Here is a 15,707-nt window from a genome sequence, read left to right as displayed (position 1 = left end):
TGTCATTCAATTATGGCTGATCTATCTTTTCCTCTCAACCCCATTCTCCTGCCTTCTCCCCGTAACCTTTGACACCCTCACTAATTAAGAACCTATCAAACTCTGCTTTAAAAAATACCCAAAGACTTGGCTCCACAGCCATCTGTGGCAATGATTCCCACAGATTCACCACCTGGCTAGAGAAATTCTTCCTCGTCTCCGTTCTAAAGGCAAATCCTTTTATTCGGAGGCTGTGCCATCTGGTCCTACTCTCCCACAAGTGCCTCTCCACGTGCACTCTATCCAGGCCTTTCATTATTTGATGTTTAAATGAGATCCACCCTCATGCTTCTAAACTACTGTGAGGACAGGCCCAGAGCTATCAAACACTCATCATACGTTATAATTTTCATTGTTCCTGATTGCTCCATCCAGCTCATCACTGATCCCAAGGCATCACTCTCAAGCCCAATTCATCTGCCCAGGCAACCCGCAGACTCGGAGACACCAGTCTCATCCAACCCAGGCCATCCACCTGACCTCACACCTTTGATCGTTTGCCTAGCCCCCCTACTGTAGCCCCCGCAACCACAACACTTCCCCCACCCCCCCTTATCTGCAACTCTAAAACAATTAGGTTGTTAATGCTAAATGCGTAACATTCGAAGATCAGGTAATACCTTCAATTCTTTGAATGTAAATGTTGAGGAGTCGTCTCCAGTTTCACACTTTACACTGCCACAGGAATGCAGCTGACATAATTAAAGACCACTCACACCCTGGTTCATCTCTATTCTCACCCTCTCCCCTTGGGTAGACGATACAAAAGTGTGAAAACATGTACTGAGATCTGCCTCTTCCCCACTGTTATCAGGCTTTTAAATGGACCTCGCATTTGCTAGGGATGAATTCCAGATCTTCCAATCCACCTTGTTGCAAACCTTGTCTTTTTTTTTTTTAATCTGCACTTTTCTCTGTAGCTGTAACACTATATTTTGGACTCTGTTTATTTTCTCTTTTGCACTACCTAATGATGCATGGTATGTTTTAGTTAAATTCAAATTGCTTAAAATCTGTTGCTTTAAATATTGGTGATAAAGTTAGATAGGTAGAAAGGCTAAAAACGTGCAGTAATGACTCATTAAAAAGTTCACAAACCGTTGCTTTGAAAACATTACCTGCTCTGTGATTGTTTCCATTCCCTTTTGGTACTCCTACATAGACAAGGACATTGACTACATCAGCAACATCTAGATGGAGGTTAGTAGTTCCATGTTCTTTCACTGATGTTTGTCCTGTAAATAATGCAATCACTTACATATTAGACCTTCCTACCCTCCCAAAAAAAATATTTTGAACACTGCAGAACACTTTGTGCTTACCATAAACACTATACAGTTTCGGCCCTAGGTCTGGTTGAACAAAGAAATTCGGTAGCCGGGATGCCAGATTTAGATTTCCTTCAGGATTGCAATATTGTGACAGTGGCAAATTTTTAATAAAGTCATCATACCTAAAAGGGAGGGAAACAGGATAATATTTAAAATACTGTGCAAAGTAATGTCTTAAAATGGTGAACTACCAGCTTAAACGTTTTAAGCAAATAAGGTATAACATTTCAAGACACAGCAATATTGGTTCAGAGTTGAATCACACAATTGTATTGCTTCATTTCAGAACTGTGACATAAAGTCAATGCCACTGGATGCTCTCTCCACCCCCCCCTCCCTTCCGCTCAGCGGCTAATCACAGCGCTTCGTTCACTGCCCCATATCTCGACTGTGACAGTGATTGGCCGTTGAGCGGAGGGGAGGGAGGGTTTTGGGGGGGGCGGGGGGGCGGAACTCCGCTCTATGATCTTTAGTTTTGCTGCGCTCACTGTGCGCTTGTGCTGAGATTCTGGATGTCAGAGGTCCTCAGAAGAAGAGAAAAATACGCCTGTGGGCCGGATAATTTCGGGTTATGAAGCATGTCTCGCCAAAAACGTGGGGGGGCGGCAGCCCCCTCCCCCCCGGTTCCGCGGCCCCTGCTGTAAAGAAACCTGCACTGCATTGTGATGGGAACGTCCATTTTATAGGTGACTAATATCTTAAAAATAATGCCAACTTGCGAAGCCCACTAGCTAAATAAAATGATTATATTCAATCTTGTGCTCACACAACTTTTCAGATCATGACCCTTCCTCAAACCGAGAAGGGTCCTGAAATGTCACTTGAGAAACGTGACTTAGTTTAGAGATATAGCATGGAAACAGTCCCATCAGCCCACCAAGTCCACACAGACCATAGTTCACCCGTTCACACTAGTTCCATGTCATGCCACTTTCTCGTTCACTCCTTGCGCACTAGGGGCAATTTACAAAGGCCAATAAATCGACACATCTGCACGTCTTTAGGATGTGGGAGGAAACCGAAGCACCCGGATGAAACCCACACGGTCACATGGAACCTCAAGGTCAGGATCAAGATTCAAGAGAGTTTATTGTCATGTGTCCCAGATAGGACAATGAAATTCTTGCTTTGCTTCAGCACATCAGAATATTGCAGGCATAAATAATACAGAACAGATCAGTGTGTCCATATACCATTGAATATATATATACGCACATAAATAAGCATATAAAGTGCAGTAAGCTAATTAAAGTTCAGATTTTGCTTGAGTTGAGTTTAATAATCTGATGGCTGTGGGGAAGTAGCTATTCCTGAACCTGGTTGTTGCAGATTTCAGGCTCATGTACCTTCTGAAGGCAGCGGAGAGATGAGTGTGTGGCCAGGATGGTGTGGGTTCTTGATGATGCTGCCAGCCTTTTTGAGGCAGCGACTGTGGTAGATCCCCTCGATGGTGGGGAGGTCAGAGCCGATGATGGACTGGGCAGTGTTTACAACTTTTTGCAGTCTTTTCCGCTCCTGGGTGCACGAGTTGCCGAACCAAGCCATGATTCAACCGGTCAACATGCTCTCTACTGTGCACCTGTAGATGTTCGAGAGTCCTCCTCGACATACCGACTCTCCGTAATCTTATCAGGAAGTAGAGGCACTAATGTGCTTTCTTTATAATTGCATCAGTGTTCTGGGACCAGGAGAGATCTTCGTAAATATGCACGCCCAGGAATTTGAAGCTCTTAACCCTTTCCACCATCGACCCGTTGATATAAATGGGACTGTGGGTCCCCATCCTACCCCTTCCAAAGTCCACAAACCCACGTCTCTGGCACTGAGAGACAGTAGTTCTACTAGCGGCGCCACTGTGCTGCCCTTCATCTGCTGTGGAAATTCACTGATTTCATCAACTCCACTACTGTCACAGCTACTGAAGTGGAAGATGCTAACTGCATTATGCATCTTACAGATGCCCTTTTCTGACCTTTAAAACATTGAGAAGAGTGCTATTGAGAAGAGTGCTGTTCTTCATGGAACTGTACTGCAAGTTAAAAATTAAACAGTGCCATTACTACCATGCAAGTCATTAAAATTCAACTGCCATAATTACCTAGAAGGCATCATGGTTTTGAAATCTTCACCAGAAGGCCAATCATTGAGCTTCAGCAATAAAGATTCCCCATTCTTAGACTTCAATCGCTCTGGATAAGGGATAAAGACTCGAGGTAAAATATAAATGTACTCAGTTTATTCTTAAAACGTAGTCTTTTCTTTAACTTGATAGCATGCAAACAAAAGCTTTGCACTGTACCTAGGTACACGTGACAATCATAAACTTAAACTAGTGAGAATTAATTGCTTTGGTTACTCAATAAAGTTTAAATATTTAACATGCATTAGAAAAAGGTGCCATTGATATGAGGGTGAATCTTCAGTAAGTGTCTACTTTGGTGTCCCGCTACTTTGATGCGGTATATAAGGAAAATCCGCAATTCTATCCCATTTCTTAATTTTCTATATTGTTAATAAACATAATCCTCATAAAGATTAAACCCTAAATGAATAGTGTAATTTTTTTTTTTTTTCCCCGATGTTCGATGCCCCCCCCCCGGAAACTTTTTCACCCAGAGAGTTGTGAATTTGTGGAATTCCCTGCCACAGAGGGCAGTGGAGGCTAAATCACTGGATGGATTTAAGAGAGAGTTAGATAGAGCTCTAATGGCTAGTGGAATCAAGGGATATGGGGAGAAGGCAGGCACGGGTTATTGATTGGGGACGATCAGCCATGATAGTTGTGGATTTCAGGAGGGGGAGGAGGAGGACTCAACCAACACCAATCACCATCAGGGGCACTGAGGTGGAGGTGGTCGCCAACCACAGGTACCTTGGTGTGCAGCTTGACAGTGAGCTGGACTGGAAGAGTCATATGGAGGCGGTGTACAGGAAGGGACAAAGTCGACTGTATTTCTTAAGGAGGCTAAGGTCATTCAACATCTGCCAACCCCTGCTGTGCAGTGTCTACCATTCAGTGGTGGCCAGTGCTCTGTTTTTTGCTGTGGCCTGTTGGGGAGAAGGCGCCCGCATAGCGGACAAAAACAGACTGGACAAGCTGATCAGGAAGGCCGGCTCAGTGGTCGGGGCTGAGCAACTAACGGTCCAGCAGGTGGCAGAGGCCAGAACTCTGAACAAACTGGGTTCAATAATGACCAACCCCACTCACCCACTCCACGCCCTGAAGGTGATCAAGAGCAGCACCTTCAGTCAGAGACTGATTGCACCAATGTGCAAAACTGAGAGATATAGGAAGTCTTGTATACCAGCTGCTATAAGGTTTTACAATGCACAAAAATAACGTTGCACTTTTTTAGTATTCATTCATTGTATTTTAACTTATTAAGTATGGAAGTTATCTGAGGAAATGTGTGGTGTTATGTCTGTCTTGAAGCTGTTGTGGCACTGTAATTTCCTGTAAAGGATTATTAAAGGATCTATCTATCTATCTAATGAATGGCGGTGCTGGCTCGAAGGGCCGAATGGCCTCCTCCTGCACCTATTTTCGATGTTTCTAAAACCGCATGTCCCGATGGTTACTTGTGAAATTTGAAGTCGGCATATTTATTTAATGGGGGATCTATCTGAAATGAAAATACTTTTAAACAGTTGGTATTAATAATTAAAATATTTATCACCCTTAAAAAAAATTCCTCCAATCTTGATAAAATTATAAATCTTACTGTTATTTTGAAAAATTTCTTGTCCCAACGATTAGAGTCATTTACCGTCACTCATCTGTGTTGAGCAATGCCACATGGATTTAATTAAATGGAATAGAAGCGAGCTTCCGCCCTCAATAGACCGCAGAATTCGAAAGTGAATTTCTCCTGATTCCCGGGACGAGAAGCGTGTGAAAACTCCGCTTTTTGCAGCATAACGGGAGTACCTTTAATCAGCACCACCTCCGAACGGTGCTGAACTCTTAGAAAATAAAAAATGTCCTAGCCATAACCCTAGCCCTAGCCTTAACCGTAACCCTAGCCCTAACCCTATCAAGAATAGAGGATTTTTTTTTTTAAGGGTGTGATAAATATTTTAATTATTGATACCTACCGTTTAAAAGTATTTTCATTGCAGATAGATCCCCCATTAAATAAATATGCTGACTTGAAATTTCACAAGTAACCATCGGGACATGTGGTTTTCCCTTTATTCATTTAGGGTTTAATCTTTATTTATGAGGATTATGTTTATTAACAATATAGAAAAAGAAGAAATGGGATAGAATTACGGATTTTCCTTATATACAGCATCAAAGTAGCGGGACACCAAAGTAGACAGTTACTGAAGGATCACCCTTCAGTCATCTCGGTCACTTGATCTAACCTGAACCTGATCATCTCCACCACGTCATGTCCGTCACATGAGTATTTTATGCTCATAATGTGTAAAATAATACAACAATTACCATAATTATGAATTGTAATTGATAAACAGGATGCTTCTGCCTATTCATCTGAAGTTAATATTGTTTTAGAGGAAGTTGGTGAAAAGTTATGTGACGGTTACCATTCTTGCTGAAAATCACCACTTTTCTTGGCAGTAAACTGTTACAAAGGTTTAAGATCAATGCGTTAGACTGAAAAAGTTTTTTTTTGGTGGTTTATTTGAGGTAGATTATAATTTGAAAGACTGCGACAAAAATTTGATTTTATATATTTAAATCAGTTATATTTTACAGTCATCATAAAAATGCGACGGATATGACTGAATGCAATGGGCAACCTGGAAAAAGTAGAAGAAAAAATTGAATTCTCTAAAAGATTGTGCCAAACATATTTTTCCCATAGTAGAGATGTTCATCTATGTGAAACAACATTCAAAGTTACACCAATTTAAGTTTTATAATCGGGTTTCCAGAAACTTCAAAGTAGACACTTCCTGAAGAATCACCCATGCTTGTGAGTGTGTGAAATCAAAAATTATTTTGCAAATTAAGAGTCCAAATAATTAATCAACCTTATTACAATCACTCCAACCAAATCATTTGCAAGTGATACTTACTCGTTAAATCTTCAAAACCATCCCAGAAGTCTTGAATTCTCACACCGGATACGATACTGCCATCTTTGCAGTTAATTAGGTCGACCTTCTGGTCTGCAAAATCCTCATTGAAGCTTTCAGGTTTCCAAATGTTGGAATTTAGTTTTTTGTGCACTCCAGACACAAGAACAGGCTGTAAATTATTTTATTTATGATAGGGAGATGAGAAGGGGAAAAATTGATTTTCAAGAGAATATTTCCAAGTAAACAATATCATAATTTCACATGAATTAATTTCCCAATATATATATATTTGAACCAACAACATCTAAACATTTGACATTACTAACATTTTTTAATTAAAGCATCGTCTTTGTCATTTCTCAATAATACATCTCTAACAATAGCCATAAACCCAATTTCAATGGTAAAGTGCCCAATATTTAGATCTGCTTTGATTTCTTCAATCTGAATTTGTACAGACCTGTTCTTGTCTCCAGCATTCTCTGAATATCTTACAATTGCTGGGATTTCCAGAATCTTGGAGCCACAGTACATTTCCCCCACAAAGCCAAGAATATGATTCTTCAGGATGATTCTTGCTGATGGAACCTAAATTTAAGTTTTTAATTTCTTTTTGCAAATGTTGATTTGTTTCTTCTTTCCCATGCAATTTCTCCGATTTACTTGCTGGGATTTTATTTTCCACAACTGATGCAATTATATCATCTAAGAGATTCGGCATGCTTCTTGCACCTCTGCCAATCTACAAGGAGTAGCAAAGAAAGCAATGTCAAATACTCATCAAGTGTATGTACATAAGCTAAGACTATCTTGATACAAATATAACAAGCCTACTGTACTCACAACATTTTGTTGATTATAACCCACTTAGTTTGAATGAATTGTCTGTGTGTTCTGCTGTGTCTCTAACTCTAAAGTACGGGAATGCATAAAACCAACGCCATTGAAAAATAAATCAGCGGGTTGAAATACTTTGAAATGCACATTATATGTGACATATGTGATATGCGATATATAGTTATATAATGTGAAATACACATTATATAACTATTTCTACTATACATTCATTGTTTCGTAGCTCGTAACAAATCCATTTAATGCCTTTAATATAGAGGACCATGGATAAAGTTAATATTTCTATCAGAAAATAAAACAGACAATACATTATCAATTCATTATCATGACAGCAGCAGGTTGTTAGATTTACACTAGCTTCCCTCTCCAAGTGCAGCTGCACAACATGAAAAAATGGTTGCACTACAAAATGGAAAACCTATAATATCCACATTATTAAATTCTACTTACAGGTGTCTCTGCAGAAAACACTGGGGCAAAGGCAATACCAGCATCAGTTGAGCCTAATCGCAATTTGCCAGCTGTTGCAGTAAGTAGATCCCGCAGAGTTGACCCCGGTTCATTCGTGGCAGCCGTTTTGCAATTCTCTGTCTTATCCATTTGGTTTATTTCAACATTCACTGCCTTGGACATGAACAATTCTTTGTTTTCTATAAACAGTTCAAAAGAAAAACAGATGTTTTACTTTGACATTTTGCATGTTAATATGGATTTGTTTTTACTACGACCACCACATCGCTGCAGGATATAAACATATCATCGGGCAACCTAATTTGTAGAATTATGAAAATGAACCATTAGTAATTTTACAACTAACTATGCTACCAATCTAACACTTGTTAGATTGTTGGATTTTTTTTAAATGACATTTAATTACATGCTCAGATATATTTCCTTTTCAATCTGCCCATTTATACTATAGTGGGAACTTATCTCAAGTTACTTAGAAATGTGACCCAAAATATTAGCACATACGATTTACATCAAAATTCCATATGCAAGAGAGCAGGCTTTGCCCATTGAAGAAATGTCGTAATGACATTTGCGAGTCGTCGAGGCTATCCCTCAAGGTGGAGGATGATGGTCTACATTCTGTTGTTTTTATGGACTCTCAGGTGGCTTTTGAGTCCAATCCTGGCTTTGAAAGTTCTTCGACATTCAGGACAGGTAATTCCAGAGGGCTTTGGTTGTTGCTGCCTCTCTTTCCGTTTTCTCTTTTCTTCTAATTCTGCGCATCTCTTGGCTTTGAAGGCCGCTGTTCCTTCTTGGATGCTGGTTCACCAGAGTTTCCTGTCCTTGGCATTGGTTTCCCAATTGTCAATGTCGATTTCACTTTTCTTCATGCTGGCTTTTAAGGCGTCTTTGAATCTCTTCTTTTGTCCGCCTCTTTCACGTTTGCCTTCTTTAAGCTGGGAGTAGAAGATTTGCATTGATAGACACTCGTCTTCCATCCGAACAACATGACCGACCCATTTTAGTTGGTTCTTGATGACGACAGCTTCGATGCTAGATGTTTTTGCTTCATTCAGCATGCTGACGTTGGTTCTTCTTTCCCAACTGATATTTAAGCTGCTTCGAAGACATCGTGTTTCAAGTGTTTTCAGATGGCGTCGATATGTTGTCCAGGTTTCTGATGTATACAGGAGCGTTGGAATCACCATTGCCTTGTACACTAACATTTTGGTGTCTGTTCGGATGTCATGATTATGAAAGACTCTCATTCGAAGACGTCCAAAAGCTGTTCCAGCACACTTAAGACGATGTTGTATCTTGTTATCAAGGTCGACATTGGAGGAGAGGTGACTTCCAAGGTATGGAAAGTGATCCACATTTTCCAGGGTTGTTTCACCAAGTTGAATTGATGGGGTTTTTTCTGATTTGTCTCAGTCGGTGACGATTGGTAGATAACCTGAGTCTTCTTGGAGTTGATAGTAAGTCCATCAAAATTCCAAATGCAAGAGAGCTGGTTTTGCCCATTGAAGAAATGTCGTAAATGACAGTTGCGAGTAGTGGACTAATGTCATGATGCTTTAGATGATACAATCAGCACTTCGGTTATTAAAAAAAATACAGCTATTAGCTGCTTGCAATTAGAGGCATTCCTTTCAAGGTAAATCAATTATAAATAGCAGCTCCAAAAGTTACATGTGGAATTTAAAGAATAATAGAGAAAAGACTATGGTTCAAAGTGTACATTGTGGAAGGAAATAGAGGAACACATTTCTTCATCAGTGTACACCCAAGCCAACAATGTAATAAATAAGATTAGATTGTCTTCGGGGAAATAATATGAGCAAGTGGAATGTACTTCTGTGGGAAAGCGTTCTGAAAATAAACAGGCAGTGAATAATTAAAGACAAATATTTGTGATTAATCAGATATATTTTTCCTGCTTTAAATCATAAAGTAAACAACAAATGAATAGCAATGTTCAATGACTATCCAATGGAAAATATCTTGCCTTTAGACAATCGACAATAGGTGCAGGAGTAGGCCATTCGGCCTTTCGAGCCAGCACCGCCATTCAATGTGTGCATGGCTGATCATCCTCAATCAGTACCCTGTTCCTGCTTTCACCCCATATCCCCCGACTCCGCTATTTTTAAGTGCCCCATCTAGCTCTCTCTTGAAAGCATCCAGAGAACCTGCCTCCACCGCCCTCTGAGGCAGAGAATTCCACAGATTCACAAGTCTCTGTGAGAAAGTGTTTCCTCGTCTCCATTCTAAATGGCTTACTCCTTATTCTTAAACTGTGGCCCCTGGTTCTAGACTCCCCCAACATCGGGAACATGTTTCCTGCCTCTAGTGTGTCCAAACCCTTAACAATCTTATATGTTTCAATGAGATTCCCTCTCATCCATCTAAACTCCAGAGTGTACAAGCCCAGCTGCTCCATTCTCTCAGCATATTAAAGTTGAACAGTCAAAAGACTTGCCTTTATAATATGAAATAATGCAAATTAAAATTCCCTTCTGTTTATATCCATCTAAGGGATTCAACCACCTGACTAATCCATTCCTTTGAATCTCTGCTTTACTCCATTTTGGCCCATCTGCCCATCTCCAATTTCCTTCACACAAATTCAGTAAAACTCAGATAATTGATTATTCCAACGATTTAGCATTAGGCTCCTTCGATTATTTCCCGCAATCTCTTTAGACACCACTCCCTGTTCCTGCACTCCCTTTAAGGGCCTGTCCCACTTTCACGACCTAATTCACGACCTCTGCCGAGTTTGCCCGTGACTTATACTCGCAGCATGGTCGTCACGAGGTCGTAGGTAGGTCGTAGGCAGGCCGTGATGCTAGTCGTAGGTACTCATGGCATCAAGTAGGTCGGGGCGTTTTTTCAACATGGTGAAAAATGTCCACGAATAAAAAAAGGTCGTGAATTAGCCCGTGAAAGTGGAACAGGCCCTTCAGACTCATCCCGTTACCGCATTTCCTTTTATCTTATCAGATCCTGTTTGTGCATTACCTTTAGATTCACTGGGGCCCATTTCCATGCATCCTTTAGACTGGTTGGACCCTGTTCCTGCACTCCCTGTAGACTCACCAGAATGTTTCTGTATCATATACCAATTGCAAAAGGTCCTGTTTTAATTCATCTAAGCTACTCCAATAGCATCTCCCAGACGTGCGACCTATGCTGCCAAGGACAAGCCAAGAAAACAATACCCTTTCAGGACCTCTTCCAGCCACACACAATCCTTGGTTAGTAATGCATTACTGCTCCTTCATCATCACTCAATCCAAGTTCTGAAACTCCTTACCAGCAGTACTGTCAATACTTGACTTCAGTCATTCAATATTGTGGCACATGAGCATCTTCCCAAGAGAAATGCTGGCCTTGCCTATACCCAAGCTGCTGTAGGAACTCAGTGGGTCAGACTGCATCAGTATGGAGAGAAAGGAATGGTACATATTTTGGCTTGAGTTAGTCAGTCCTGATTCAGGGCCTCAACCCAAAACGTCAACCATTCATTTCCCTCCTTTCTTAACCACTGAGTTCTTCCACCAATTTGTCTTTTGCTCCAGATTATAGCATCTGTAGTCTTTTGAGTCTCTGTAAATTATTCAGACATTGTAGGAATGCTATTTAGTATGAGAAGCTGGTTTCAATAACTTAATAAACATTAGCCTGCCTGGTGAAGCAAGGGTCACAAGGCATCATTCTAATGGCACATAATTATTCTGGTATTACTGCCAATTTTGCCCCACCAAAACACTGCGGTTGGAAATTAATTAGTTATCGGATTATTCCGGGGACTATGGTTGATACAAAACATTTATTACAATGCTCAACAATTAGCAAGTTGCAGAACTTACTAATAATTCATTTGACATAAACTATATTAAATAAAATTTGAAGGAGAAGATCTGGCAATGTCTACTTATTTGTCTCAGTGAATTTAAGAATTATAATCATTATCATTGTTCTTATTTTCATATGCAGCACATACTGGTAATGATCATGTGGCTGCCATTTACACTTCTACTACAGCCATTATGCTTCTTCACAAACTTATTAACCCCATTTTTTAATGCACCATCGTGCATTCAATCACTCGTGCCCTTCCACCAATGAAACTTAACCTTTTATCCATTCTGTCCCTTTCTCTGGCTTTGTTCTCAATTAAAACCGTCACATCCTTGACATTTACCTGTTTTGACAAGTTTGAAGGCCACAATATTAATCCTGCATCAACACTTAATAAACCTGACTTGAACAATTCCAGCGTTTTGCCATTACATCAGTCGCATGTTTTAACTGAGATTTTCTCAAGCATAAAGTGCTTCCTGTAATTGCCCACATTGCTGTCATATAAAAGAGAACTTCAGCTGGAAAAACAAAAACAGTGAATAAACCTACGGCTAATAGGAGTTGGTAGCATACACTTTGACATTTAGCACAAATACCATTGCTTAAAGTTCTTTGGCACATGGATAACATTAAAAGCCGAGTTAGGGAGTAAATAATTGAGTTTTCATTTTAACTTTTTACTCTTTTACAAAGTGTTTGTGTTGAATTTTTATTGTGTTTTTGTGTGTTCTTTTTTCATTGTACCGCTGCTGGCAAATTCATTTCACTTGCACTTTATGTGCAAGTGAAGAATAAAACTGATATTGATTGATTGATAATGATATTGATATTCTGCTAAGACTAAAGTGGTCAAAGAATCTTGGCAACTTTTGATTAATACTGTATTCTTCGATTTTTACTATCCATTTATCTTTCTTTTCTATGGCTTTCCGTTCTATTTGCCATTAATATTGGTAAGAATCAAATGGTGCAAACTTACCTTCCGCAATGATGTGGATCCTAGGGCTGTTGGAATTGTCATTAGCCTCTGGGTTCTCCGATGTTGAAAGTTGTTTAGCCACTGAGTTGATGGTGCTGCGATTTAGGACACACTGCAGAATCAGGCAAAAGAGATGACAGAAAATAGAAAACTAAAGTTAGAAAATACATTCAAAACTAGTCAAGGCCTTTATCTCGAGGGAAAACACAATACAGGTCCTGCCCAGCTTATAAAGGTCCGACCTATGTGCAGCTGAAACACGAAAAAATTGCAGATGCTTGCCATAGAGGGAGTACAGAGAAGGTTCACCAGACTGATTCCTGGGATGGCAGGACTTTCATAAGAAGAAAGACTGGATAGACTCGGCTTGTACACGCTGGAATTCAGAAGATTGAGGGGGGATCTTATAGAAACTTACAAAATTCTTAAGGGGTTGGACAGGCTAGATGCAGGAAGATTATTCCCGATGTTGGGGAAGTCCAGAACTAGGGGTCACAGTTTAAGGATAAGAGGGAAGTCTTTTAGGACCGAGATGAGAAAATCATTTTTTACACAGAGAGTGGTGAATCTGTGGAATTCTCTGCCACAGAAGGTAGTTGAGGCCAGTTCATTGGCTATATTTAAGAGGGAGTTATATGTGGCCCTTGTGGCTAAAGGAATCGGGGGTATGGAGAGAAGGCAGGGATGGGATACTGAGTTGGATGCTCAGTCATGATCATATCGAATGGCGGTGCAGGCTCGAAGGGCCGAATGGCCTACTCCTGCACCTATTTTCTATGTTTCTATGCTTGAATCTTGAGCAAAATACAACGCACAGGAGGAAATACTGGTAGTATTGGCAGAGGAAATGAAACAGGCGATGTTTGGGTTGAGACCCTATATTAGGACTGAGAATGTAGAGGGAAGATAGCAGGTAAGTGTAATTGAGAGAGGAGCAGGACAGACTGGTGGGTAATATGTGGATTTAAGTAAAGAGGGGGGTGGGGGAGAAGAGGGGTGGGTGATGGGCAGATGGAACTGGGCAGGGGAGGGTTTGTAGTAGACGTCAGTTGATAGTCTGTCCCTGTGATGGAGACTGAGTGATTGAAAAAGGGAAGAGATGTTTGAGAGAGTCTAAGTGAATTTGATACCACAGTGGAATTGGCAGTAAAGTTGATGAAATCAACAAGTTCTGCATGGGTGCAAGTGACAGCCTCAATGCAGTCATCGATGTAGAGGAGAAAATCTTAGGGGATGCCGGTGTACGCCAGGAACAAGGACTGTTCGATGTAACCGACAAAAAGGCATGAGCTGGCAAATTCTAAAATAATTTTCATATTTTTAGTAGTTCCCCCCCCCACTATAATAAATCAACACTAACTGGGGTGATAGAAAGCCGTTTACCACTAATGCATGTTCTGCAATTCAATATTATGCTTGAAGTCTTGTCTTTATGTTTTTGCCAAATCTCCACTTTCCAGCCACCCCAAAATGCTCATCCGCTCATTTCCAAAAAACAAGGTCCAATATATTCCCTTCTCGGGTTTGACTATCCACGTATCTCCCCTCCCCCTCCCACCTGCATTCCTTCCTCTAGCTTCACAATTCAACACTCTTTAATCCTTTTGTCTCACATCTTCAGTCTTTTCATCTCTGGTCTTTTCCAACCACCTGCCTTTCAAAACAACCCTACAGCCAGGTGCACCATCAAGGATGGACTTTTTCCAAGGGTTCAGCCTTGAGAAGGATGTTCTGTTAAAGGTCTCGGAGACTGAGATCACAGGGTTATCAGAAACCGTGGAGCTCGTCAGTGCGGGCAGACCTTAGACAAATCTACTTACCCAGGTCTGGATACAGATGGGAGATACAAAAATCCCACCTTCTTTATTGCCACAGATAGTCACTTTTGGTGGGAATATTTCATCCTGGTAATTTCACCTCTTGAGATTCAGGATTTACAAATATGTAGAATATAATCAAAAGTTCAAACTTCCTTGACCAAAATTATAATTTCCCTCCCATCCAGGATGAAGTATTTTTATCACTTGTTTAAATTAGTTGATGACATTGTAAGTTGATATCATACCACAAGAGAAATATTTTTCTATCAACCACCAGGATTTATGTAACCTCAATATAAGGCTCTGAATTCTGAAGGCTTCTGAAGTAAACTTTTCATCCAGAGTGGCAAGAATACCTAATGTACCTAAAAAGGAACACCTAAAATAACAGAGGTTTACCAATCCAAATAATTACTTGTATTGAGTAATAAGAAAGCTGCATTTCACCATACTGTACTATACCTGCAAAACTCCATTTGTTGTAGAGAGCTTGGAAGGCTGTACATTTTGTTCCTTAAAATAACCTGCAGAAATGTTCCAACTGTCCTTGATGGAATGCACTACCTTTCCAATATCTGTCAAAACTAACAGTAAAGAAAAGAAAAATGTGTTTGATGTTGTAAGAGCAAATTAAAATATGCACAAGAATTGTTCAGGTGACAAGTAGTGTTATTTAACATTTCACACTTTGCTCAAGAACTTTTAATAAGTAGGAATTCTATTTTGACTCAAATTTATTTTGGCAGATTTTCTGCTCTGAAATATTATTTTTCGCAGTGTGATATTTCCATTTAATAATGAACAAAATTGTCCTTGCATTCTAGGATAAATAAATGGTCTTTCCTCGGGCACAATCATAGTATACCAACAGAACAACTTAAAACACGACAAAGTAATTGTGCATAATTGATTCTTGGAACTTTACATGCTTACCAAAGGTTTTCTGAAATAGATTCATAATTAAACTGCAGATTGGAAACTTACCAGAACCAGGGATAATCTGTGTTGGCATCAGGCTCTTTGGATCATGAACTTGACCTTTGACACACTTCAGCCAGACATAAATTTCTTTAACAGCTACAATTATAAAAAAAAAGGAAAAATACACTTATGTAAAATGAATCTTTGTTAAAGAGAAGATCGAATATGAACAGTTATAAAGGTTCCATCACTGAAGAACACGTTCCAAGTGATGAAAACAGAAATATTTAAGGATGGCACAGTGATGCAGCTGGTTTTGCTGCTACCTCACAGTGCCAGAGACCCAGGTTCAATCCTGACATCGGATGCCATCTGTGTCAAATTTGCACA

At 40.0% G+C, this 15,707-nt stretch overlaps 1 protein-coding gene across 5 annotated transcripts in view; it reads right to left on the bottom strand.

Moving 5' to 3' along the window:
* The window catches only part of jmjd1c (jumonji domain containing 1C), a 120,277-nt gene that overhangs the window by 6,939 nt on the left and 97,631 nt on the right, over positions 1-15,707 (bottom strand). For 4 of the 5 annotated variants that reach the window (XM_033034273.1, XM_033034275.1, XM_033034277.1 and 1 more), the window contains 9 exons: positions 15,381-15,473; positions 14,859-14,980; positions 12,577-12,688; positions 7,725-7,924; positions 6,880-7,161; positions 6,417-6,588; positions 3,469-3,559; positions 1,362-1,492; positions 1,158-1,274 (listed from right to left, as the gene is read on the bottom strand). In XM_033034273.1, coding sequence (XP_032890164.1) covers positions 1,158-1,274; positions 1,362-1,492; positions 3,469-3,559; positions 6,417-6,588; positions 6,880-7,161; positions 7,725-7,924; positions 12,577-12,688; positions 14,859-14,980; positions 15,381-15,473 — 1,320 coding nt within the window. Of the gene's footprint in view, positions 1-1,157; positions 1,275-1,361; positions 1,493-3,468; positions 3,560-6,416; positions 6,589-6,879; positions 7,162-7,724; positions 7,925-8,886; positions 9,600-12,576; positions 12,689-14,858; positions 14,981-15,380; positions 15,474-15,707 lie in introns of those variants that run through there. The other variant, XM_033034276.1, reaches the window with a different exon arrangement.

This window comes from Amblyraja radiata, chromosome 15 (assembly GCF_010909765.2).
Source record: "Amblyraja radiata isolate CabotCenter1 chromosome 15, sAmbRad1.1.pri, whole genome shotgun sequence".
Lineage (NCBI taxonomy): Eukaryota > Metazoa > Chordata > Chondrichthyes > Rajiformes > Rajidae > Amblyraja > Amblyraja radiata.
Note: the sequence above shows the minus strand (reverse complement) of the source record. Positions and strands in the feature narration are given on the sequence as shown.